The following is a 27,331-nucleotide window of genomic DNA, read 5'->3' as shown; positions in this document are numbered from 1 at the left end:
TTGTTTACCTGTGTGGCAATGAATTTTTGTTAGATTTGTAAGCCGCCTTGAGTCCCCTCCAGGGTCGAGAAAGGATCGGTAGAAATGAATAAAATAAATAAATAAACACAGAGAGGTGCATATTGTTCATAGCGTACTTTGAGGCAGCCAAGGTCAAAACAAGAGCAGCAGCAACTACTTAGGACAAAGAACTAAAGAGAAAAGTATACATTTTTAGATGGTAGCCTAATTCCTTTCCTCAAAATTGGCAAAAACCAACACAGGGGCTGCCAGATTAGAAAAAAACACAATATCTAGGCAAAAGGGCTTCATTGATGTAGAAATGTTCACACTTGTTACGCAAATGTCTTGCTATCTGGGATTATTTTCAGATCAATATGCGCAGTGCAAAACCAGATTATAGGAACTACAGTAGAGTCTCACTTATCCAACATAAATGGGCCGACAGAACATTGGATAAGTGAATATGTTGGATAATAAGGAGGGATTAAGGAAAAGCCTATTAAACATCCAATTAGGTTATGATTTTACAAATTAAGTACCAAAACATCATGTTATACAACAAATTTGACAGAAAAAGTAGTTCAATACGCAGTAATGCTATGTAGTAATTACTGTATTTACGAATTTAGCACCAAAATATCACAATGTTTTGAAATCATTGACTACAAAAATGTGTTGGATGATCCAGCACGTTGGATAAGTGAGACTCTACTGTATTTCTAATATTTAATTGAAAAATATGAAACATATTGAACCGCTTTTTTGCAAGGGTTGCTGTGAGTTTTCCAGGCCATATGGCCATGCTCCAGAAGCATTTTCTCCTGGCATTTGCCTGCATCTAGGGCAGGCATCCTCAGAGGTTGTGAAATATGTTGAAAACAAGACAACTAGGGTTTATATAAAGAACTCTTGTCTGTTTGAGGCAGATGTGAATGTTTCAAATGGCCACCTTGATTAGCATTGAATAGCCTTTCAGTTTCAGGGTCTGCCTGGGAGAATCCTTTGTGGGGACGTGTTAGCTGGCCCTGATTGATTCCTGTCTGGAATTCCCATTTTCAGCTTTTTTTTTCCCTATGGTGCAGGAACCTTCCTCCTATTCTTATTGTTGCCAAATATTCTGTGAAAAAGGCCTTATATCACCTGCACGCAAGAAACGAAGAAGCCCGGAAGCCGCTCAGTTGAACTAAAAGCATGAAATGCGCATGCGCCCCGAGAAGACGGACTCTAGCGCTAGGTTGCCTTTTTTCTTTTACGCCTCTTTGCGTCAGCTAGCTACTTTCCGGCTCTTGATTGCTTTACTGCAGAGCGTCGCCTTTTCCCCTAAGAAACATGGCGTCCGGGTTTGTAAGCGAGCGGACCTTGGCGGCGCGAAAGGAAGAGAGGCGCCGCCACCGCGAGGCGCTGCTCGAGCAGGTGAAAGGCCCCGCCTGGCTTTGGGCCCCTTTCCCTTCATTCCTATGCGGGGATTTTCTCTCCTCTCTATTCAAAGGGGCTTCGCTTAGAGGAAGCAAGCCTTCCTCCTCTTCTCCATTGTAGGATGTTGATAGCATAGTCTTTTTTAGGCCTCCGCGCCTCTCTCTGTGAGGAAACGCGGCCTCCAGAATAAGTCGGGGCCATCCCTTATTCCCCAAGTAGGTACCTTGCTCAGAACAACGGGCCTGTCTCAGCTTTCGTTCAGTTCCCGTGTATTTGGAAGAGGATTCTGGGAAATGTAGTTCTGGGAGAAGTCCCTTTACTATGTAAGAATAATAGAATCATAGAGTTGGAAGAGACCTCATCCAGTCCAACTCCCTGCCAAGAAGGAGGAAAGTGACATTCAAAGCACCCTCTCAAAAGAAAGGAGCCTCCACCACACTCTGGGGCAGAGAGTTCCATTGCTGAACAGCTCTCACAGTTAGGAAATTCTTCCTAATGTTCAGGTGGAATCCCCTTTCCTGTAGTTCGAAGCCATTGTTTCACGTCCTATTCTCCAGGGCAGCAGAAAACAAGCCTGCTCCCTCCTCCCTATGACTTCCCCTCACATATTTATACATGGCCCTTATCATGTCTCTTCTCAGCCTTCTCTTCTGTAGGCTAAACATGCCCAGCTGTTTAAGCCGCTCCTCATAGGGCTTGTTCTCCAGACCCTTGATCATTTGAGTCGCCCTCCTCTGGACACATTCTTGCTTGTCAACATCCCCTTTACTGCCCAAAAACTGGACACAGTATTCCAGGTGTAGTCTGACCAAAGCAGAATAGAGGGGTAGCATGACTTCCCTGGATCTAGGTACTTATGTCTATGCAGGCCAGAATCCCATTGTCTTGTCGCCACAGTTTGAAGCTAGTCTCGAACTGCATTAAATGGTCAGTATAATGGGTTGCTGTGTTTTCCGGGCTGTACGGCCATGTTCCAGAAGCATTCTCTTCTGACGTTTTGCCCACATCTATGGCACACATTCTCAGAAGTTGTGAGTATAATACTAATAATAGCAATGCTTTATTTATATCCTGCCCTCTTTCCCTAAGGCAGTGGTTCTCAACCTGGGCCCCCAGATGTTTTTTGGCCTACAACTCCCAGAAATTCCAACCAGTTTACACACTGTTAGGATTTCTGGTAGTTTAAGGCCAAAAATATCTGGGGATCCCGGGTTGAGAACCACTGTACTAAGGGGACTCGAAGTGTCTTACAACAAGAGGAAACAATGTACATAATAATAGTCACACTTGCAATCCAAAAAAGGTTAAATCAAAACTAATAAAAAAGACAAATCACAATACGTAAAAGAAAAATAATAGAATAGATTGGGCCTAAAATACAACACAATTGTCCACCTGGGCTGCTGAAATAGCAACACTCGTTTTCTTGATGGTTCAGCACAGATACACTTCATACAAAAAGTTATTAGTAATGTTGTGTAAAATTAACTTTAGGCTATGTGTATAAGGTGCATATGAAGCATAAATGAATGCCTTTATATTTAGTCCCATCTCCAGGATATGTTATTTGTACATATATGTAAAAACATATATGCAAAATCTGAAATCCAAAATTTCCCCTTGTAAATAAACCCACTTCTTCTTTGCAAAGTTTTTTTTCCTGAACTCTTCTTAGTCCTATATATGTTTTTATAAACTGGCCATTTATTCCTTGATTCGGGGAGTTTCTGGTGTCTGCATGTGCATTTTTGTTCACTGCGATCTGGCAGTTTCTGAGTTATGGCCTCTTAGTAGATGTATTTCTTGATGTTGTTTCTGACATATCATGGGGTTTTCTTGGCAACATTTGCTCAGAGAGGCTTTACCTTTGCCTTTCTGAGGCTGAGAGTTTGTGACATGCCTAAGATCATTAAATGAGTTTATAATTATCAGTGATGTTCCTTGGTGTTATAATTAATATGCTTATTGTGCTTTTATTTTCCTTTATATATTATACTATTATTTGTTTTTTGATTTGCTGCCTTGATTTAATTTTTCCTGATTTGGTTGTGTGATTATTATTATTTATATCTGTGTTAATGAAGGCTTTCATGGCCCGGAATCACTGGGTTGTTGTGAGTTTTCTGGTCTGTATGGCCATATTCCAGAAGCATTCTCTCCTGATGTTTCGCCCACATCTATGACAGGCATCCTCAGGGGTTGTGAGGTATATTGGAAACTCAGCAAGGGAGGTTTATATATCTGTGGAAGGTCCAGGGTGGGAGAAAGAACTCTTGTCTGTTGGAGGTCAGTGTGAATGTTGTAATTATTCACCTTTATTAGCATTAATGGCCTTGCCAGCTTCATGGTCTGGCTTCTTCCTGCCTGGGGAATCCTTTGTTCTAAGGTATTAGTTGGCCCTGATTGTTTCATGTCTGGAATTCTTCTGTTTTCAAAGTGTTGTTCTTTCTTTACTGTTCTGATTTTAGAGGTTTTTTTAAATACTGGTAGCCAGATAACACCTCAGAACAAAGGATTCCCCCAAATAGGAAAATGCAAAATCACTCTTTAACATTGCTTGGTAATTTTTAATATTATGGAGGTATGGAAAACTAGAGTTACCGTAGTTAATTTTTAATTGTTGCCCTTTGCATTTAACAAATGCAAGATAGTATTGTGTCAAACATTGAGGGTGCTTGCAAAACATAGTAGTAGTAGTAATAGTAGTAGTAATAATAATAATAATAATAATAATAATAATAATAATAATAATAATACTTTATTTTTCTATCCCGCCACCATCTCCCTGAAGGGACTCGGGGCGGCTAACATGGGGCCGAGCCCAACACAGAAACAAAGTATAACAATTTAAAATACATATCAATAACTAAAAACAATGGTACAACAATCAAGTAAAATAATCGGTTAAAACATAACATACAACATTCAACAGAGTTAACTACTAGGGAAAGTACTCCCATCAATGGAATTGGGAGGAAGTAATCTTATTTTTCCATTTCATCTTCCCATGTGCCCAAACAGTTCCAGCAGACTGAGCATGGCTTTTCACCTGTTTCCTGAATGGCCCAAGGGTGGTGGGATATGGACAGAGAAAGCTCTATTGTGCTGAACTTCAACATTAGTACACGTAAAGTGTTTGGTATATGAATTGCTGCAGTGCTAATAGCCTTAGGGAAAGGCCTAATAGCCTTAGGGAAAGGCTATTTAGATAGAATCACTGCTTCTAGATGGAGAGCAGTCAATGAGTAAAAGAAGTGTGACAAGGAGCATGACAAGACTTGGTTGTGTTTTGCTCACTGTTTTTTGACAGGCCATCAAGATGCTGACTAGTTCAGGAGAATTGCAGATTGCAGAATATTTTTTTCAAAACAATTGTGGTGCCTGAGGGGATGTCAGGGGTGCATTTGTTGGAGCTGTCAGCTTCTTTCAGTGGCAGTACTAGCATTTCATTTTCATTTTTAAAAAAATTTCTTAGGAAGTTGAATTGAACATATGCCTGTTCTGTCAGATTCTGGCCACTTTGCCAATAAACATTAAAACCAGGTTTTAGTCTGAATTGAATTTTCATTAAAACTATCTCTATGTCCTGCTTTAGCCCGTAGAATAAATAGTTAATTTATTTAATGTTTAGACCATAGGTCTTTTACATATAGGACAGAAAATAAATGCATAAAAACCAGATTATAAAATACAATACAAAATCATTAAAATACTAGATAAATCATTAGAATTATTAAAATACTACATAAATTGATGACGAGATGCACCCTTAAAATACTGCATAAAATACTGTATGAATTGGCACTTCTATAGGTAAAAAACAAGTAGAATTCATTATTAAAATTTCAAAAAGAAACACTTTGGATAGAAACAGCCACACCGTGATTAGGTAAAAGCACCCCCAGAACAGTCAATTGCAATGTCAGAAATAAATCTTGCCCCGATTTTCTGCGCTGCCAGAGCAAAAAGTGATACCTTGTGGGTAATCACAGGGCTCATGTCAGCCAGGAGATAGAAAATCACAGAATCATAGAATCATGACAGCCAGTGGAGCTGATGTAGCAGAGGGTTTGTATGCTCCCTGTATGCCGCTCTGGTGAGCAATCTGGCTGCCGCCTGTTGGACCGTTGTACAGTCTTCAAAGGCAAACCCACATAAAGCATGTTGCAGTCATCTATTTAGGATGTAACCAGAGCATGGGGCCTCCGGTGGCGCAGTGTGTTAAAGCACTGAGCTGCTGAACTTGAGGACCAAAAGGTCACAGGTTCGAATCCGGGGAGCGGAATGAGCGCCTGCTGTTAGCCCCAGCTTCTGCCAACCTAGCAGTTCGAAAACATGCAAATGTGAGTAGATCAATAGGTACCAATCCGGCAGGAAAGTAACGGCGCTCCATGCAGTCATGCTAGCCACGTGACCTTGGAGGTGTCTACAGACAACGCCGGCTCTTCGGCTTAGAAATGGAGATGAGCACCAACCCCCAGAGTCAGACATGACTGGACTTAACATCAGGGGAAACCTTTACCTTTTAACCAGAGTGTGGACCACCATGGCCAAGTCTGACATCCCAAGGTATGGGTGCAACTGGTGCACAAGTTTTAATTGTGAAAAAGCTCCTCAGGCCACTGCTGAAATCTGGGGTTCCAGGCTCAACTATGAGTCCAGGATCACTACCAAGCTGCGAACCTGCATCTTCAGGAGGAGTGTAATTCCATCCAACACAGGTTGTAACCCTATATCCTGTTTGGCCTTTCGATTGACCAGGAGTACCCCTGTCTTGTCTGCATTCATTTTCAGTTTGTTCGTCCTCATCCTGAACTGGCAAGCACCAGTTCAGGACTTGAACAGCCTCCTTAGTAGCAGGTGGAAAGGAGTGGTAGAGTTGAATGTCATCTACGTACAGATGACATTGAACTCCAAAACTCTGGATGATCTCTCACAGCAGCTTCATGTAGATGTTAAACAACATGGGGGTCAGTATGGAGTCCTGCAGGATCCCATCATGCCTTCCTGTAAGGAGGCATTAACCCTCACCTTTACCCACTTGGCCAACCCCCCTCTGGCTTCCTTTATCAGTCAGGATGGGCAGGGGTCTAAGATGCATGCGGTTGGCCCTGCCTCTCCATGGATCTTGTCCACATCCTCGAGCTGCACCAATTGAAAAGAATCCATCAAAACCAAACAAGCAGGTGCTCGTGTTACATACTCAGAGACTGCTGTTAACATGATGTTCAAGTTGGAACAGATCAGAGCGACTTTGCCTACAAAGAACCGAGCAAATGCTTCAAAGCGAGCTGCCAAGTTGTCAGGGATCCCGTCTTAGGAAATGGGATTTAACAACCCTCTGACCACTTGAAACAGCTCTGCCGGACAGTTCTTTGCAGACTCAATATTGGTCTCAAAGAAGGATTTCTTTGCAACGTCTACTGATGTGATGTATTCCTTTAGGTAGTCACACAGCTGTGTTCGATCTGACTCACTACACTTTAAACGCCACACGCACTCTAGTTCCCTCTTCTTTTGCTTCATTGCTGCCAGCTCCTCGTTGAACCAAGGAGCTGGTTTAGCTTGGCTTTTCAAGAAGGGACATTCTGGAGCAATAATGTTTACTGCCGTAGTCATTTTCCTACTCCAGAGAGTGACCAGTGCATCAACAGGATCACTTACCAAGGTGGCGGGAAATTCTCAACGAGCCACCAGGAATCCATCCAGATTCATAAGCCTCCTGGGGCAGACCATTTAATAGGTTCTCCACCCCTGCAGAGGTTAGGGGGTGCAGTAAGCCTAAACCTGATCAGGTAATGGTTGGTCCGTGGCAATGGAGTAATGATCAGCTCCTCCACACCGCCACTTTCCTCCCTTCCCTGGCAGAAAATGAAGTCTACTATGTGCCCAACTCTGGATGGGACCAGATACTAGTTGGGACAGCCCCATGGTTGCCATGGTGGCCATGAAGTCCTGAGCTGCTCCTGACAGGACTAAAACAATAGGTGCTTATCCATATTGGTGTTAGTCAATTTATGCCACAACAGGTTTCTGTCGATTAAATTAAAAGCTGTTGCTAAGTCAACAAAAGCAACAAATAGATGTTTGGTAGGTCCAGGAATTGCTTGTTGGGCTAAGAAATACAAGGTCAAGTACTGGTCGATTGTTCTCTGTCCTTTTCTGAAGCCAGCCTGTTCAGGGTGAATGAAATAGTTAGTAAATTCTCAATCTTTTAATTTGTTTAGCAGATGTTTACTATATAACTTAGAATCATATATATTCGGTGTTGCACTGTGTTAAATCTTTTATATATTGTATTTTAATATGTTATTTAACTATTTTAACTGTTTTATTATTTTATTGTGTTATGATATACTGGTAGTGATCCTGCCAGTTGTGTTAGCCGCCCTGAGTCCCCTCGGGGAGAAGGGCAGGGTAGAAATATCGGAAATAAATAAATAAATATCTAAGACGCTAATAGGGCAATAGTAATTGGGATTTTGTTTATCACCCTTCTTGTAAATGAGGAATAGATTAGGAAAATACAACATTAATTTATGTTTGATCTTTTGTTTGTTTATTTATAGTAATCTTCTTGGAACTCAGACTTAATTCCAAAGTAATGAGCATAGGATTGCAGTCTGAAAGCATTAATAAATTATTAGCATTAAGAATACAAGCAATAAAAGTATCTTAATACATCAGGGTTGTATTTATTAACTGTTTTCCTGTCAACTAATTAAAAGGTTTCCAATTGACAGGTGTTGCATTTTCCTTTCCATCTTTTGTTAGTTGCCTTGGCTTTAGTGTGTGTTTGATGTTGGCACTTAATTTTTCCTGATAATGTTAATTAAAAAGGTGAAGTAAACATTAAACTTGGAAGATAAGAGTATTTAAATCAATTCTCATTTAGCTGTGTGCCTAAGGAGGCATTTAGCTTTTATTTTCGTTTAACAGCAGCTTCCATCCCTATATGATGTACCATTTTCTGAAGGTGAGAGGACTTTGAAAAGCTGTTTGTGGTGTGGTGGGACACTATTCTTTTCAAGTACATATAATCTTCCTGGTCTCACTGGGTACTATTGTTTCCTTCTTGTTTGCAGACAGAAATGGGACAAAGATCGATTGTTCTTTGAAATTCAGTGCTTTCTTCTGCTTGAGAAAACAATGCTTTTCAGAAGGGGAACCCATGGAAACCAGATCAAGTCTCTCAAAGTGCACAGTTATAGTTTTGAAAACTTTCCCCACAGAAATGTTGGAGCTCTTGTGAAGAATTTGATAGAATAAAACATTTGTCTGCTGAAGTATTGGAAATGGTTACCTCTGAAATTTCATATAGGAATGATTTTGAAAGGAGTTGTGTTTTCTACTTTTATGCACCTATTTTTCATGTAAAAACTTGATAAAGGAGCATTTTTTACATGTTTCCAAAGATAGATATGCTTGAATTGTTAGAAATTTGCATCACAAGCAAGGGAATGTAAAGTATTTCCGACTCTTTAAAAAAATCTATGCTTCTAAGTTCTCATCAAAATTTATGTGGCTTAGTTCCTACAAATTGGTTTGCATTCTAAAGTAAAATGATAAATTTATTTGATAGTATAAAAACCTAGTACATTTCTGTCATGTCTATATATGAGTTCATGAAGTGCTTAGAGCCTGTTCTTCCTTCCTTTACTTAAACAATAGAAATGTGTGATAGTGCATATGTGAACACTTGTAAAAGGCAGTCACATCCTCACATGTCTTTCCCCTTCCAACATGATGCCTTCCAGGTACAAGGCTGAGAGGAGACATGATAGCCATGTACAAATATGTGAGGGGAAGTCATAGGGAGGAGGGAGCAAGTTTGTTTTCTGCTGCCCTGCAGACTAGGACACGGAACAATGGCTTCAAACTACAGGAAAGGAGATTCCACCTGAACATTAGGAAGAACTTCCTCACAGTGAGGGCTGTTCGGCAGTGGAACTCTCTTCCCCGGACTGTGGTGGAGGCTCCTTCTTTGGAAGCTTTTAAACAGAGGCTAGATGGCGATCTGTCGGGGGTGCTTTGAATGCGATTTCCTGCTTCTTGGCAGGGGGTTGGACTGGATGGCTCACGAGGTCTCTTCCAACTCTACTATTCTATGATTCTATAACAGGCAAGAACTTCCTTCATCCCCAGCCACTGTCAGCAGAGAGTTATAGTTCTGCTCACCTGAATGGCACCAGATTGCCATAGACTTCTGTATTGTTACCAATGAAAAGAGGAAATAATTTGAACAAATGAGGAATAACAAAACAAATGCAGAATAAAACAGAAAATGTTATTACTTGCTGTTAAATTGACTTCAATATATCATAGAATCATAGAATAGTAGAGTTGGAAGAGACCTCATGGGCCATCCAGTCCAACCCCCTGCTAAGAAGCAGGATATCGCATTCAAAGCACCCCCGACAGATGGCCATCCAGCCTCTGCTTAAAAGCCTCCAAAGAAGGAGCCTCCACCACGGCCCAGGAGAGAGAGTTCCACTGTCGAACAGCCCTCACAGTGAGGAAGTTCTTCCTGATGTTCAGGTGGAATCTCCTTTCTCCTATGGTGATCCAAATAGTGAAAGACCTCCGAGAGCTATAGTTAAATCAGTACCAAATCTAATGTTTAAGAGTACCAGCCATAAATGAAGAAAGGATATTGTATTTTAGGGAGCATTTTAAGGCATCTAGTTTCTAGACTTTCAGGACAACTGAAATAATTTTTCAGACTACTAATAAATGTCCTGCTCAGCTCTTGCAAATTTGGGGTTGTAGCTGCCTTCATTGAATTAATCCACGTGTTGTGTGGTCTCCTTCTCTTTTCCTTTCACTTTCTCAAGCATTAGAATGTGATCAATCATAATTCATACATCAAAGTCATTGAGACATCATACAACATTTTTCAGATGCTGTTTTCCATTAAAAATGGATAAAGACAAATATTGGACACAGTCACAACACTCTTAGAAAATAGATCAAACATGAATTTTATTTTTTGTATTGAAATTAGACAAAGTATTTTTTTCCTTATATTCAAATGTGTTGGGCACTTTAGATGAAAATCTCTAATGCATACTATAAAAAGTACAGTGGCTATGCCATCTCATGCAAATAACTTTCCTCTGGTCATCTTGTGATTTTTTTTAATCGAAAGAAATAGCTGTCTGGAGAATGAGAAAATACCAGAGTTGATGGAATATGTGTTCACACTGAATCCTGATGTTTGGTAATCTCGTTCTGTAAGAGTGAATCGACAAAGTTGTGCAGTGTTTCACTTGTGTATTGAGTACAAAAAAGCCTTATGCTGTTAGCACTCTCTTTGCTGGTGCACATGGATGAGCAAAGCCTTTGGAGCCTATGGGGCCTCCCTCAGCTATGGGCAGCTGAAGGAGGCCCTGTAAGCCTCACATACTTGCCTGGCCAGTGGCAGAAGCCTATGTGTCTCCCACGGCTGCCAGCCAGGGGAGTGCCCATAAACCTCCAAAGTTTTCACTGTCCAATGGTTGCAACCCCCCCCCCCTTTTTTTTAAGGGGAAAAAAGGAAAAAGCATGACTACTCTGCTGTGAAATATGGTATTTATAATGAGCATAGCATGTGTGTTAAGAATGTGCTGGAATGATATATTGGTAGTATAAAAGAATAATAAGAAAGGGGAGAAGGAGGATATATTAGCTTTGAACAGCATAGGAAGGGTCAACACCCTTGTGGTGTTTGTTTTGCTATCTTTGCCTCTGTTCAGAATAAGTCACCTCACTTTCTGTCCCTGTGATAACTGAATTTTGAAAAATTTAGCTTGTTGTGGAAACATGAATTAGTGATAAAGCTTCAGCGGAGACACCTTTTCCCCATGATAATTCTTTCAGGGGTAAATTTCCTTTCCTAGGGGTAGATTTCTCACTTCCTGTTGTATCGCCCCTGTTCTTAAGTGTGGGTTGTTTGGAAGTCGGATGTTTGTAACTTGGGGACTGCTTCCATTCCACAGTTTGCTGCCAGATACTCTTCACATTTAGTTTGATGTTAATGGCTATTACATGATACAGTTATTATTTTATTCATTTATATCCCATTGTTTTTACAGTACTAGGATTCAATAATAATAAACTTTATTTGTAGACCGCCCTCTCTCCCCAAAGGGACTCAGGGTGGTTAACATACATATAAATGGTAAACATTCAATGCCACAATTCCTTCATAAAATCGAAAGTATAAAATGACAATAACATGCACATTATAATAAAAATTCCACATTAAAAAAACAATGAATTTAAACATGAAAATCAGTAAAAACATTATTGCACAGAGCGAGTGTATACCTGGCTGCTTACATTAAAATTAAAAGTCAGATTAATAAAGGTAATTCAGTCTATAGAATTAAAACCATTTAAAGTCTGTTAAAAGGCAGAAGATAAAAATCTACAAACAGCACATCACTAAAAGACCATTGTTGTTAATGCCTAAAAGTTTTCATTTACTGGCAGAAGGACAGCAAAGCGGAAATAATACTAATATCCTTAAGGGAGAATTCAAAGGTTTGGGATTAACAACAGAGAAGTCTGTCTTCCTTTGTCTCACTTAATGTTCTTGGAACAGGGTTGGATGTGAAAGATGGATATTTCTCTGAAGTCTTTAGAGCACTGGATAACTCCTATAGAAGGTTGAAGCCCTTCAGATAATCTGGATTTGAGCTTATATAACCAGCACTTTGGACCGTGCCTAGAAATGGGCCAGCTGGCCAGAAACTGTTTCAAAGGAATTGCTTGCTTCTTGCAGTCAGACCCAATTAATAATCTTCTGAGCAGTCTTACATGTCAGCTCCATATAGAGTGCAAATATAATATAACCAATGCACGTACTACTGTGACTAAATTAGACATAATGCGGCAGGTCACTGCTTAGCTGTACAAATGAAGTCATAGTTACCACATAAAACCTAGTTCAGAGCTGAATCCAGTAGTACGTACATCCTTTAGAGGCTTTTAAGCAGAGGTTAGATGGCCACCTGTCGGGGTGCTTTGAATGAGATTTTTGTGCTTGCAGGGGATTGGACTGGATGGCCCGCGAGGTCTCTTCCAACTCTACGATTGTATGATTCTAAAACTTGAACCTCTGTCTTTAGAAAGAGCACAACCAAATCCAACACGAGCTTCTTCCCTATTTCCAGATCTGCCATTTAGCTGGCAGATAGAAAGGAGAGACATAACTAGATCCTAACAGCATACTGGTGATGCCTACTCCCAGATAACTTCTCCAAGTGGTGTAATTTATACATTAAGTAGTAGGGAGGGGTGGGGGGAAAACCCCATTGGAACTCTGAGGCGAATAGCCAAAGATTTCAGCAGGAATCCCATTGTACTACCTTCTGTGTTTTTGCTTCCAGAAAAGACAGAGCCAATGCTGGAGTCCTAGCAAGTCAGCTCAGAAGAACCTAATGGCAGAACAACAACAACAAACCTTTGTCCATTTTGTATCATAGATCATCCACCAAGTCAACTGATGTCAACTGAAGTTTTCCCATAACCAGGCCTGAAGCCATACTAAAATGAGATTAGATAATCTATGTCATTTGGGAACGCTTGGAATTGAGAGGCTACCGCATTCTCCAGTAGTTATTAAATATAGTGAGATTCACTAAAGGGTATGTTGAAGACAGTCAGATTGACTTCCTTGATGGATTCAAAATATTTTTTTCCTCTAGTGCTGATATAATATTGTAGGGAGTATTAATGTTAGGGGCCATTCCACAACATAGCTGTAAGTGTTAATCCCAGAGGTTCCTGTTCACAATGGCTTGTGTGTGAAAATGGATATATGTGAGAAAGGGGGATGGAAATGTCTGCCTGTTAGGTACTTTGAAGCATTAGACTTTCTAATGTGCTTGCAACAATAGAAGCTAAATGCAGCCTCAGCTCATGACATGAGGTGAAATTACTGGAGGGAAGAAATTAATCTGAAAGGGCAAAAGTAAAATTGGTGGGTATTTCTGTGATATTGGACTGTGCTAATGAGCTCTGGCTCAGAATAAAATGCTTGCACTTGGTGAGAGTTAAGATATGTGTAGCAATTAGGTCTGGCTTTTATTTCACAGGAAAGAAACTTGCAACTAGCTGGGGATTTAATTATAAAAATACAGAATGGAAGAAAAAGATTGGTGTTAGTGAGCTATGTGAGATTGCATTAGGCAAATGGAACAAGAGGTTACTTCTGTGTGGCTTTGAGTGACAACAGAATAATCAGTGGGGTGGTTGAAGTGAGAGACATCTAAATTTGAGGATAATGGAATGTTTAGAGAGGAGGGAACTCTAATCGTGTTTTTGTGGAGATGGAAATAGTGCAGAAATGCTGTTGTGGGCGGTGATTACTTATAGGAAAATGTCATTGAAGACAAGAAGAGAAGTGATACATCTTAATTAAGGAGATGTCTAATGGCATGTTTTGTCCATATAGTTATTTCGAATTTTTTAGCCACCTACAATAGGATGCACTTTTTCTCTCCCCCCCCCCCCCCCGCATATTTAATAGTTTAACTTACTGCTTGTGCTTTTTGTTACATTGGTCCCAAAATGTGACTTTTAGTTTCAGGAGTGAAATCTAGATTCAGAAATTACATTTAACTGTTTCTGCTTAATTAACAGTCAGCCCTTTTTATCCATGGATCCTATATCTATGGACTTAACCATCTACAGTTTGAAAATATTTTTAAAAATCCCGAAAGCAAACTATTATACTATACTGTTGTATATAATGGGAATTGGACATCCACAATGGGTTCCTGTAACCAAATCCCAATGGATACCAAGGGCCTACTGTTCACTGGTAGATAATTAGCATTATTATGTGGTTAGTAACCCAAGCTACCTTTTGACTAGATGTTCATTATGACAAAATAGTTTCAGTTTTCTTCACAGTGCTACTGAAAACCCAAAGGTTATGTTCTATTGGAACTTGTACTTTGTTCTTAGCATTGAAGGCAAATGCTGTTTTAGCATGCATTAATAGAAGCAAAGCTACCAACTTGAGGAAAGTAATAGTTCATTATATTCTGCATAGGTCAGACCTCCTCTGGAGTATTGTGTTCTGTTCTGGGCAACTCATTTTAAAAAGGATTTAAACAAGTTGGAATGGGTTCGGAAAATGGCAGCAAGGATTATAAGAAGCATGGAGAACAAAACATACGAGACAAGGTTGAAGGAGATAAACATGTTCAGCTTGGTGAAGAAAAGACCGGGTAAGGGAGCGGGAGGAGCTGAAGTGACATGATTACACTCTTTAAATACCTCAAGTACAGTCATGGAGAGGAAGGGGCAGGTCCCATCTCTGCTTTCCCAGGGGATAAGGCCAGTTATAACGGTTTTAAGTTACGGGGAGTTATAGAGAAACTGGAGAAACTGTAGTGTCAGGCTTACTTCAAAGGACCAGTCTGAACGCAGATCAAAGACAGCTGCTCTCAAACACAATCTTTATTGAAGAATACATGACTTTGGAAAAGTCGAGAATGACCTAATGTTTACATACATCTAATTTTATCACTTCTGATGCAACGTAATATCACACGCAAATATCATCATCAAACCCCACCTTCTGGATCACATTTCCACCAAGGTTTCTATCCCCCCCACACTACAGCAATTATAATTGTTTATACTTTCACCCCTGAGTTCCCAGGCTCATTTTATCTTCTCCCGCCAGGTGCTCGCATGTTTATGTTATGAAGTCAGATTCAGGGCTTGGAAATTCAGCCCTGGGATCTGGCTGCATGACATGGCGCCCCCGTTTTCTTCGTCCTCCTCTTCGGTTCTTCTTTCACCATAGTCCTGAAACAAATCAAACAATAACTCTATGGGTCCATTTTGTCTAAAGTCCCCATATATTTTTTCAGCAAGCTGCGATGGAAGACTGGGTGTATTTTCCCTAAACTTTTTGGCAATGCCAATTGGAAAGTCACTTCATTGATAACACCCTGTATTCTGAATGGTCCAATATATTTGGGGCCCAGTTTTCTTGAAGGTAACCCCAATTTGATGTTTTGGGTACTTAACCACACTAGATCTCCTTTATCTAATTTATCGCCTTCCACCCTCTTTCTGTCTGCGAACGTTTTATACTTTTTGTGTGCTTCTTTTAACGAAGCAGTCACTTGATTCCAACATTCCATCATTTGCGTTTTCCATTTCCCTGCCTCTGTTCCTTCATTTTCTGTCCACCTCGGCAATTGGGGTAAAGGTTGTATTTCATACCCGTAAACTACTTCAAAGGGGGTTTTGTTTGTTGCTGAATGTATAGTTGAATTAAAGGCTAGTTCCGCAAACGCCAACCACCTAGACCAGTCATTTTGTCTCATGTTAGAGTACATTCGAAGGAACTGCCCAAGCGTTTGCTGAGTACGTTCTACCGCCCCGTTTGTCATGGGGTGAAAAGCAGAACTTAAACTCCTTTCTGCTCCTAGCATTTCCAAGAATTTTTCCCAAAATTTTGCTGTGAATTGTACTCCTCTGTCACTGACTACTCTACTTGGACATCCATGTAATTTGTAAATATGGTTTATGTACAATTCAGCTAGTTTCTCAGCCGATGGTAGCTTCGTCAGTGCTATAAAGTGGGCCTGTTTAGAAAACAGGTCTAATACTGTCCAAATATAACGATGTCCTTTGCTGACTGGCAGTTCTCCCACAAAGTCCATAGCTACACATTCCCAAGGCCTGGTAGGTTCCGCTACTGTCTGTAACAATCCCATAGGCTTCCCTCCTCCCGATTTATTTCTGGCACAATCATCACATTGGACAACATGATTCTTTATGTCCTTCCTCATTCCTGGCCACCAACAATGTTTTGCTATTGCCTTTGTTGTTTTGGTAATTCCTGTATGACCAGCGCTCTGGTTGTTGTGAAAACGATGCAGAATCTTAATCCTTAATATTGCTGGGATATACAGTTTCTTGTTTACAAACCAAAATCCCCCCTTCTGGTCCCCCTTTTCTGCGTTGGACGCGATCCATTGATCTCCTTTATAAGACTGTTTTAGTTCATTTCCCCAGTTATCTTCCCCGCCGAGTTCGACAAAAGCCGTGTCCTCCTTTTGGGTTTGTGCTCTTGTCCTGACAGCTAAGCCCCATTGTTTGTCAGAGAATATTGTCCCCTCCTTTGCTGTGGTTAGGCCTTCGTGTTGAGGCATGCGTGAAAGAGCATCTGCCAAGACATTCTGTTTCCCTTGAAAAAACTTTAATTGGAAATCGAATCTGCTGAAGTATTGCGCCCATCTGATTTGTTTGGGGGACAATTTTCTAGGAGACTTTAAATACTGGAGATTCTTATGGTCAGACCAAATTTCGAATGGGATTCCGCTTCCTTCGAGGAAGTGTCGCCAGCATTCTAAGGCTTTTAATATGGCTAATGCCTCTTTTTCCCATATTGGCCAACTTTTTTCAGTTTCGCTGAACTTCCGTGACAAATATCCACAGGGTTTTAAGTTCCCATTTTGATCCTTTTGCAATAGCACTGCCCCGTACGCACAGTCTGAGGCATCGCAATGGATTATGAAAGGGCTCCTGATATCAGGGTGTTTTAGGATGGGTCCTTCAGTGAAGCATTCTTTTAAGGTCTCGAATGCCTTTTGGCATTCTGGCGTCCAACTCAGTTTGGCGCCGGGAGCTTTCACTTTTGCTGTCTCCCCTTTCCCTTTTGTTTTTAAAAGTTCTGTAAGGGGTGCGGTTATTTGTGCAAAGCCTTTTATGAAGGGTCTGTAAAAATTTGCAAACCCCAGAAATGATTGTAATTGCCTCCTTGTTTGAGGCACTCCCCATTCTTTCACATCTGCTACTTTAGCTGGATCCATAGCTAACCCTTCTGGAGACATCCGATATCCCAGAAAGTCAATTTGAGTTTTATTAAATTCACATTTGGACAGTTTTGCGTACAGCTTTGCTTCTCTTAGTCTCTGCAAAACTTCCCGGACCAATTTTACGTGCTTTTCCTTATCTTCAGAAATGATCAAGATATCATCAAGGAATATGAACACCCCTCTGTACAATAACGGGTGTAGTATTTCATTTATAAGCTGCATAAAGCAGCCGCTTCCATTTTTTAACCCGAAAGGCAAAATTTCGTATTCAAAATGGCCGAATGCGCAGGAAAATGCGGTTTTCCAAGTATCCTCCGGTTTGATCTTTAATTTATGACACGCTTCAATTAAATCCAGTTTAGTAAATATGCTCCCTTTCTTCAATACGGTAATTAAATCCTTGACTAAGGGCATAGGGTATTTATTGTCCTTGGTAATTGCGTTTAAATTTCAATAATCAATGCACAATCTTAGGGAATTGTCTTTCTTTCTCCTAAATAACACTGGAGCCCCGAGAGGAGAATTAGATGGCTTAATGAAGCCTCGAGCCAGGTTTTTATCAATGTATTTTCTCAATTCCTCCTTCTCTTGCACAGACATGGGATACACTTTTGGTTTTGGTAAGTCTGCTCCTGGGGTTATTTCAATCCCTACTTCTATATTTCTTTTGGGAGGCAATTTACTGGCCTCTTTCTGATTGAAAACATCCGCAAAGTCTCTGTATTCAGGTGGCAATAGCTGTGGGTCTATTTCCCCTGCTTCGTCTTCCTCGTCCTCCTCTTCTGCAATTTTGCTTATCTCCCATTGCATCTGCTGTTCTTTAAATGCTAAGCTTTTTCCTCTCCAATCTACTTCAGGATTTGCTTGTTCGAGCCATGGTATCCCCAATATTACATGGTATGTGGCAATAGGGGCTATCACAAAGGATATTCTTCCTCCCCATTTGCCTATTTTGCATGGAACTCCCCGTAATTCCTTTGTAGATACTTCCCCAGCAGCGACTGATCCATCTAGCTGCGAAAATGCAATTGGGGAGTCAAGTGCCATCTGCTGGCATTTCAGCGCTCCTGCTAATTCTGGGGTTATAATGTTCCTAGAACACCCGCAGTCTACAAATGCCTTGCAGGTGGCCCGATTTTCTAGCCCCGAGAGGCAAATTGGTATTACTATCATGCGTTTGTCCCGACTCACCAATCTTTCCGAAGATTCTGGGGCCTGCACCTCCTCCTCCGCACGCCTCCCGGTTGCTGGCTTGGGCTTTGGGGCTTTTGGCGGCTCCCCCTTCCGGGCCCAGCATTCCGCTGCTCGGTGGCCCGTCTTCCCACATACAAAGCATCCCGGTTTAGGTTTGTTGTCGTCTCCTCTGGAGGGAATCCCCGGCCTCCCTCCGGGTCTTTCTTGCTTCCTCGTTTCTCCTCGACCTCTCGCCACCGGTCTTTGCTGGCCGCTGCTGCTCCTGAAGCGCTTTACTTGTGCCAGGGTAGATTCGACGCGCCCCGCTAGTTGAATCCATCCCTGGAGCGTCTCGGGGTCGTCTCTGTGCGCTGCCCAGCTGAAAATCTCGGGGCGTAGTCCCTCTTTAAATAGTTCCACTTTGGTTACTTCAGACCACTCCGGTACCCTTTCCGCGAGGTGGAGGAATTCCTCTGCGTACTCGGGCACCGTTTTGTCCCTCTGTTTTATTCCTTTCAGCTGGTCTCGAGCCCTCAATTGCTCTAGCCGGTCTCTGAACCGGTTCTCCAGTGCGGCGAGGAAGCGGGGCACTGACCTCAGGCATGGGTCGCGTCTGGCATGCAATTGCACATACCAGCTGGCTGCTCCTCGCTTTAGTGTGTTGCCGATGGCTCGAACCCTGCTTGCTTCGGAGGGAAATGTGTGTGCGTTGTCTTCCATGTATCCTCTAATGCTAATTAGAAAAAAGTTCAGTTCCTCTGATTCCCCTCCGTATTCCAGCTTGAGATCTTCCCTTCTAGGCATCCATTCTGCAGCCCTTTGATATTGTCTGGGCGGCATGGGGAAGGGTTGCATCAGGTTTCCTCGGGTGGCTCCTTGGAACACGCCGCGCCCCACTCCGGTGGTCATTCTGCGCGGCTCCTGGAAGTCTGCCGCCGCTGTTGGCTCTTCCGCCCATCCGCATACTGGCCTAGCTGTAGCCCCCTCATCTCGCCTTTCCTCGTCGTACGGCACATCCTCCTCCTCTTCCTGGACCCCCCGCTCCTCTCCGCCTTCGTCTGCGAATCCACTGGATCCGATCCCTGGCCCCAGTGGCCTTTCCACCCCGACGCCCATTCGGGGGGTTGGGAGCTCTGTTGGAGACGGCGGCCTCAGGGTCCCCAGGGCTCGCTGACGCTCCACTTCTCGCGCCATGCTGTCCCGGAACTGCAGCTCCTGCCAGTATTCCTCATCTCCCTCATCCCTTGCCGCCACGGGGCTCTGCGTTGACGCCCGCTGGCCCCTCTGGCTCCAATCTCCTTCTTTGCTTGGTTCTCTCTCGGCGCCATATCGGCTGGCCTCCTTCTGGAGATTCTCTTCCAATAATGGCACCAATCTCCCCACGGTTTCCGACAGCCTGGATAAATTAGTTTCCAGGATGGATAACCGCAGGGCCACGGTCTCCGGCATACTTCCTCCAGATCCCCAACTGGTTTCTGCAGCTGCAGAGACGCCTCTTCCGAGCCTGGGAATTCTCTGGGTCACGCCGTTCGGCTTGGGGTACCCCGTAGAGGAAGCTATGGCTTGCAGCGTCTCTTCTCTCTTCGGCCGGGCCCCTTGCAAAGGCCTCTCTGCCTCATTTGGGCTTTGATCTTCTTCCTCGCTCATTATCACTTCACTGCGAATTCCGCAGGAGGGTGAGAAATGGGATTCTCGACTTTAATGTCAGGCTTACTTCAAAGGACCAGTCTGAACGCAGATCAAAGACAGCTGCTCTCAAACACAATCTTTATTGAAGAATACATGACTTTGGAAAAGTCGAGAATGACCTAATGTTTACATACATCTAATTTTATCACTTCTGATGCAACGTAATATCACACGCAAATATCATCATCAAACCCCACCTTCTGGATCACATTTCCACCAAGGTTTCTATCCCCCCCACACTACAGCAATTATAATTGTTTATACTTTCACCCCTGAGTTCCCAGGCTCATTTTATCTTCTCCCGCCAGGTGCTCGCATGTTTATGTTATGAAGTCAGATTCAGGGCTTGGAAATTCAGCCCTGGGATCTGGCTGCATGACACTGTAGGGTCTCTTTCTCTGGACATCTTCAGAAAGAGCATGGACAGCTACATGCTGGAGATGCTTCAGCTTGACATTTTACACGGAACTGGTGTTGAACTTGATGGTCCGTGACAGTCCTTTCAAGTCTGTGATTCTATGATTTTCCGCTGCAGAGGTTAGATAATTACATTTCTGAAAAACTTTGTAAAATGAGCAAGGGCCATGGTAAATTAGTACATGTTTTGTACTCTATCAGTATTTATTATAAGTGTTTTTTTCCATTTTAGGCAAAAGCTGATTATGAAAAAAAAAAGCGAAAAGAAGAATTGAAGCGACTTCGGGGGGAAGATACATGGATGCTCTCCGATGTGAATGATCGTTTAGAAGACTTAAGAAAAGTAATGTTTGTAGGATTAACCAATGAAAACTAGTGATGGCTATTATTAATTCATAGTATCACTTTTGTTGTTGCATGCATTAAAATCATTTCTGGTTTACGACAACCTTGAGATTAACCTATCATAAGGTTTCCTTAGCAAAATTTGTTCAGAGGACATTTACCATTGCTTTCCTCTAAGGCTGAGAGTAATTTGTCCAAGTGGGTTTCCATGGCTGAACCGTGGTATTCAGAGTCATAGTTGAACACTCAAACCACACTCTTCAGTCAAAAACATAGTGCTGATGTTCCAATTGCTGTCATCTTTAATTTTTGGTTTTTAAAAGCACTTTCTTTTTTTGTATTCCATGTTCCCTGTTTGAAAACAAATATAAAAGGTCTATTTAATTCCAGATAATAAACTGGCCTAGAATATAATACATGACAAAGCCCTCAAACAACTTAAAAAAGTAGGAAAACTATAAGCCTACAAGAATAAAACTACATTCAATTGAAGTTCAAATGATCTATATATATAAAACAAAAATGAAACAATATTAAAAACAACACATTAAAGACAGGCCTTGGTGTATGCCAGAGTGTCTTCAGTCTCTGAAAGCATTTGTAGAAGAACCCTAGAAGCGATTTTTAGCATTGTATTAGGTTTATGGGAGAGAAGGCAGAGATGCCTTGAAGCAAAAAAGCAGCAAGCAAAGACTTTGGATAAATAACTTTCCTCTAAGATGGGAGGATTCATCTTGATGAATTTGCAGTGGAAGTGGGTAGAGCAACTAATTTCATCCCAAGTTGTTAGAACTGGAGTACCAGTTTTTAATTTGACAAATATTGAATTGAATAGGTCAAATAGAATTTTTTTAAAGGCATAATATGATTATTCATATTATTTATTGTCAACGGAAAATAATCATATGCCTCTATACATCTACTCCACTTCTAACATTATGTAAACCCAAATTACATCAGTATAAATAAACATAAAAATAATACATATGTCATTATCAATTTAAAAACTCTACACTATGACAAGTACGGTTGGTGTGAATGAGGAAGAGGGTCTTTTCAGTGGTGGACCCGCGGCTGTGGAACTCTCTCCCCAAAGAGATACGTTCAGCCCCCTCGTTATTGGCCCTTTGTTCCCAAGGGAAGACCATATGGGAACAGGCCTTCCCCAATAACACACAAGACTAATCACTTCAGTCAGGTAAGGTTCAGGGCTCATATAGACAGAGTTATTGGCCTCTGAACTGTTCAGCTTATGCTTTAATGTGTTAGGATAACCTCAGTGGCTGGAGGTGTAGAGTTTTTAAATTGATAATGACATCTGTGTTATTTTTATGCTTATTTATATTGATGAAATTCAGATTTACATAATATGTTGATTTATTGTCCATATATTGGGTTGTGGGATGAGGGTTTTTGTATTACAGTAGAGTCTCACTTATCCAACATAAACAGGCTGGCAGAACGTTGGATAAGCGAATATGTTGGATAATAAGGAGGGATTAAGGAAAAGCCTATTAAACATCAAATTAGGTTATGATTTTACAAATTAAGCACCAAAACATCATGCTATACAACAAATTTGACAGAAAAAGTAGTTTAATACATGGTAATGCTATGTAGTAATTACTGTATTTACAAATTTAGTACCAAAATATCATGATGTATTGAAAACATTGTCTACAAAAATGCCTTGGATAATCCAGAACGTTGGATAAGCAAGTGTTGGATAAGTGAGACTCTACTATATGTAGTTGTAGTTATGCTGCTTTGAGTCCCATTCATGGGAGAAAAGTAGGATAAAAGTAAGTGAATAAATAATAATAGTAATAATAATACATCTTGTATGCTTTTACTGCCTACCATACCATCCTCACCTCTAGATTGGATGGAATATAAGATAAAGTGCAAACCAGAGCCCAATTACAGTGGAGCAACAGTATGTACCCTATTCAGAAAATTCTTTGATAATGTAACAACATTTGAAAAGAAATTCTGTTCCTGGTTTGAAAGTTTTTATTCCTGTTTAATTGTGGAGTACTTACTTTGAAAGTAGTTGTTGTACTCCAAAAACATCATTTTTGTGGCTGCCACAAACTATGTTGAATTGGTTGAGACTCTGTGAGATATCCATTGAAAAACTATAGTAAAATGTGCTTGCAGTTTAATAAACATTTTCCATATTTTTATGATAGAACCATATAGGAAATGACATTTATAGTCCAGGAACAAAAAAATGTGTTACATAGTGTCATTTGTATAATGGAGCATGTGCAATTGGGCAATTACCCTTGTGTTCACAGACTGTGTGGACTTGGAGCACTTAATGATATTGATGATTATTATAATAAACATTGTTTATACCAAAACTTCTCCCCCAAATTGGGACTGTATGTGAAAAAATAGGGGAGTATTGTGTTTTAATCTTTAAATGGCTGTCAGAATATAACTTGTCCTATTTTTTAAGACAGTGTTTGTTGTTGTTTATTGTGTAAGTTAAATATTAATATAAACTAGAGAGACGGAAGCAACCGAGAGATAAAGTGTCTTGTTTTATTTGGTGTTAAAGATGCTGTGCAATTTAGAAATGAAGCCATACCTTGCTCCTTTTGGCATGACATATTGATACAAATGTTCCTTTATGTAGGAACACTCTGCTACAAAAAAGAAAAAGGAGAAGCATTCCAAAAAAAATAAAAAGGAAAAGAAGAGGAAGAAGGATAAAGTAGAAAAAAACAATGAATCATCGGATAGCACTTCCGTAAGTTTTATTGTCTGAGTCACCCAATAGGAGTTGTTATGCCAAAATCCTGTATTCCAAATATCTTTGAGACTGTAATTAGATCTTTTAAAAGGGCTATATATTTGAGATACAATTACTAGTGTGACATAATATATCTCTACTTAATAGAAATGATGTTAACACAGTCAACTGATTTTCTATGGAAAAGTGCCTTGTAGAATAAGAATGCTAGATCAGACCAGTCAACCATCAGTTACTGTAGCAACCTGCCAGCAGGACATGACTGCAGCTGAATCCTCAGTTTTGATTCCCCAGTGACTGATATGCCTATGATTTTGGAAGTGATAAGCCATCTTAGATCCATCATGTGAAGTTGGGATCCCCTCCCTCTGAAATATGCATTTGTTTACATTCAGTCCAATTTTCCAGTTTATTTCTCATCTTGTCAATTAGAACAGTGTTTTGAAGCACTTTTCAATCAATTTTTGTTCTCATAAACCCAAATAATTCGGTGTCACTAGGAAATGTGACCATTCCATTTACTAACTCATGACTCAGAGTCACTTATGACCAAGCTAAAAAGCATTATCTACATTGTGCTTTCTTTTGTTTAACCTGTCTTTTATATGTAAGACCAAATCTATTTTATGGATTGGCTTCCTTTATTCCCTGACTTCTGAGTTTGCGGAGGAGTCTTTGATGTGGAACTTTGTCAAAATCCTTTTTGAAGTCTCGGTAGACAATCCTGTTGATACATTTATCAATACTTTCAAGAACAACTTGAATGTTGCTTGCTTTTGTTTTTAACAACTGAAAAGGGTAAAAACAAATGTTTTGCTATTAAGTTCCATTTCTTAAATCATTCTGATTTATGATATATGAGAGTTTCAGTTGGTTTTTTTTCAGGGAACTAATTTAATCACCAACAAAAAGTTGAGGAGGAACTATATGCTTTGCTTAACTTACAGAAATTCTTACCTTCCTTTCACCCAGTGTTTTGAAACTTGGTCTGAGATACTCCCTCATAAGACTGTCTTCATTATATAGGCCTGTCTGCCTTCTCTCCGTTGTTCCTATAGCCAATAAAGTTAGAAAGCCTTGATTAAAAAGAAGAGGGTAGGTGTGGTACAATCCCTTGTCTGTTACTACAGTTTGAATCCTGTATTGCAGGGGATTCAATTTGTGTGGATACTTGAAACTGTAAATTATAGTGAACCTTATTGAACTGAATGACTTATGGCCCAAAATACCATAGAATCATGCTGGAGGTCTAGAAATTGCCTAGAGATGACATATAATACACTTATTTTATATGGGTTGTGTTATGTGTTTATGCAATGTGTTGGTTTATTGTTTGAGTTGAGGGATGATGTTGTGTTTTTTATATTATGAAATTTCCGTTTGCCGTTTTAAGTCCCACCCGTGTGAGAAAAGTGGGATAAAAATAAATAAATAATTTGCTAGATGTGGATAAATGAAACCATAGATACCAGTGGATACGGGAGTAAATGAGTAAATTTAGAAAAGCTGAGTTGCTGTTCCAGGCTAGAATGGATCCAATGCGATTTCCTGCTTTGAATGCGATTTCCTGCTTCTTAGCGGGGGGTTGGACTAGATGGCCCTTGAGGTCTCTTCCAACTCTACTATTCTATGATTCTATGATTCTATGATTCAATGTTTCATTTGATACAGAGGTATGACTGCTTTAAGAAAGGCATGTGATGCAACAATTGGTCTGTGTTTAGGAGCATTCCAGTTGTTTAGTTAATAGGATCTGGCATCCCCTTATAGCAAGAGGTAGATCTGGGCCCTTAAGCAACTCATTCTACCCAGGTCAAGTTCCCCATGACAAAACATGAGTCGGAGTGCACCCTCCAGGAGTATAGACTATCAAGGTTTATATAAAGCAGCAGGAAATGAAGAACAATCTACAGGGACCACTTATCCCATTGGCTATGAAAACACGTTACTTAACTGGTCTCTTTTCAGACTTCAGTTGCCAAGTTAAAGCAGAACTACGTATCTGTGTAGTAGGTGTACCAAATAACAATTATTTCCATGCCACAGGAGTGTTAATATTTGGCTACAATTCTAGTAAGGAATCTAAAACTCATCAGCCTGGTGGCAGGGGCTGAGAACACTCTATCTGCAAATTGAAGTTACCCTTTTTTGGGGAAAATTAGGTCTAACAGGTTGGGAAAGTAGTCAGTTCTCTCCTGGAAGTGACTAGTGCCATTCTGAGATTCACGAGTGGACTGTTATGAAGGGAGCTTTGTTTCTTACTACAGTAATGCTTTTTATACATAGTAGCAGTGGCAAGCCTAGATTGTTCAGACAGCTTACATAGAAGCACTAACTTCATCTTTGTGTGTTTGTGAGTCCTTTCTGAACCAGTGCCAACAGCATTTTGAATAGAATCAGGTTTTTTCTGCTGCGTGTGTCTTCAACATTTTGTGGTATACTGTACACAAATGACTGTTCTTCATCATAATATTCAAGCAAGTTTATATTTATAGTCCTTTCAACTGGATCTTTTTTACTACTAGTTCTAGTGATGGTCTTCGATTGGTTGTGATTGATGTTATCAGCCATTTCTAGGGGTCACCAAGTAGTATTAGAATCATGTAATACCACAGCATTGGCTGTGAATGGTGCTATCAACTGTTCCTAGGGGACATTATGTAGTATTGTGGCCATGAGCTGCAAGTCATTTTGCGTTTCTAGTTAAAGAATTTGAGTAGATAACCTCTGCTGTTCCTCTGTAGAACTGCTGTCATAGTTGGACCACTGATCTGATGCAATTTAATGCAAATTCTTATATCCAATTGCTGGGATGTCAGACCCCAGGCAACGCGAGCACTAAGAACCGACACACGGAGGCCAAAAACTATCTAATATCTTTATTAAAGGAATATGTAAGAATAATAAAAACAAGTAGGAAATATAGTCCAATGTCAGACCTTTCAGGAAAGGTCAGGAATAGTCCAAAATTATATTGTCCAATATTTTATATTAGAGTCCAAAGTTGAAGATCCAAACCGAAACACACTCTATTTGCAGGCAATAGAGTGGGGAAACGTCTAAACTTCTCCCAAAGTTCAAGATAGTCCACAGCAAGGTTAAAAAACAAGACTTGATACTAAAACAAGGTCCAAGGCTGAAAACAAGGCAAGATAGTTCTTGAATACTTGGCTAGACAAGGCAAGGCAAGGAACTGGAGTTGCAGACTTGATGAAGTCCACACTTGGCTGGAACCACGAATTCACTCCTGAAGTTGATCAGTTGACTCCGCACGGAACCTACCGTGCCAGGCACATTTAACTGGGTCTTGAATTCCTGCCAAGCAGGTGTCCAGCGTTCTCTTTCCCTAGAGAACAGGAAACGAAACACAGCTCTCTCCAGATGTGAGACTCCCTAGATTTTCCCAGGGGAACATGGCTAATCAGTGTCTTGTTTAGCTGCAAGTCTCAAACTCCTCCGAATCTGCTCCTTCTCTCCCCTGCCCGCGGTATAGGATTGTCTCCTAACAAAAGGGGGCGAGAACTGCTCAAGGTCTGTTTTAATGGGTTCTTGGGGAAAAACATCAACATCAGGCATCTGAAAAGATTCCGGCTCTTGCTGAGCCGGCGAAAACCCCATGTTTTCATCTCCGTCAGCCACGGTGGCGCTGGGAGCAGGACTACAAGGCCCATGAGGCATTACATGGGATGACTGGAGA

At 40.8% G+C, this 27,331-nt stretch overlaps 1 protein-coding gene across 5 annotated transcripts in view; it reads left to right on the top strand.

Moving 5' to 3' along the window:
* Window positions 1–1,269: 1,269 nt before the first annotated feature.
* cwf19l2 (CWF19 like cell cycle control factor 2) overlaps window positions 1,270–27,331 on the top strand; it is an 89,635-nt gene continuing 63,573 nt past the window's right edge. For 2 of the 5 annotated variants that reach the window (XR_010004066.1, XM_016992657.2), the window contains exons 1-3: window positions 1,270–1,416; window positions 20,761–20,871; window positions 23,518–23,631. Coding sequence is in view for 4 of the 5 variants with exons in the window: in XM_016992657.2 (XP_016848146.2) it covers window positions 1,333–1,416; window positions 20,761–20,871; window positions 23,518–23,631 (309 nt within the window). In the remaining variant the exon portion in view is untranslated. Of the gene's footprint in view, window positions 1,417–12,791; window positions 13,050–14,461; window positions 14,640–20,760; window positions 20,872–23,517; window positions 23,632–27,331 lie in introns of all 5 variants that reach the window. The other 3 variants (XM_062974597.1, XM_062974598.1, XM_062974599.1) reach the window with 3 other exon arrangements.

This window comes from Anolis carolinensis, chromosome 3 (genome assembly GCF_035594765.1).
Source record: "Anolis carolinensis isolate JA03-04 chromosome 3, rAnoCar3.1.pri, whole genome shotgun sequence".
Lineage (NCBI taxonomy): Eukaryota > Metazoa > Chordata > Lepidosauria > Squamata > Dactyloidae > Anolis > Anolis carolinensis.
The sequence above is the reverse complement of the archived record's forward strand: the minus strand, read 5'-3'. Positions and strand labels throughout refer to the sequence as shown.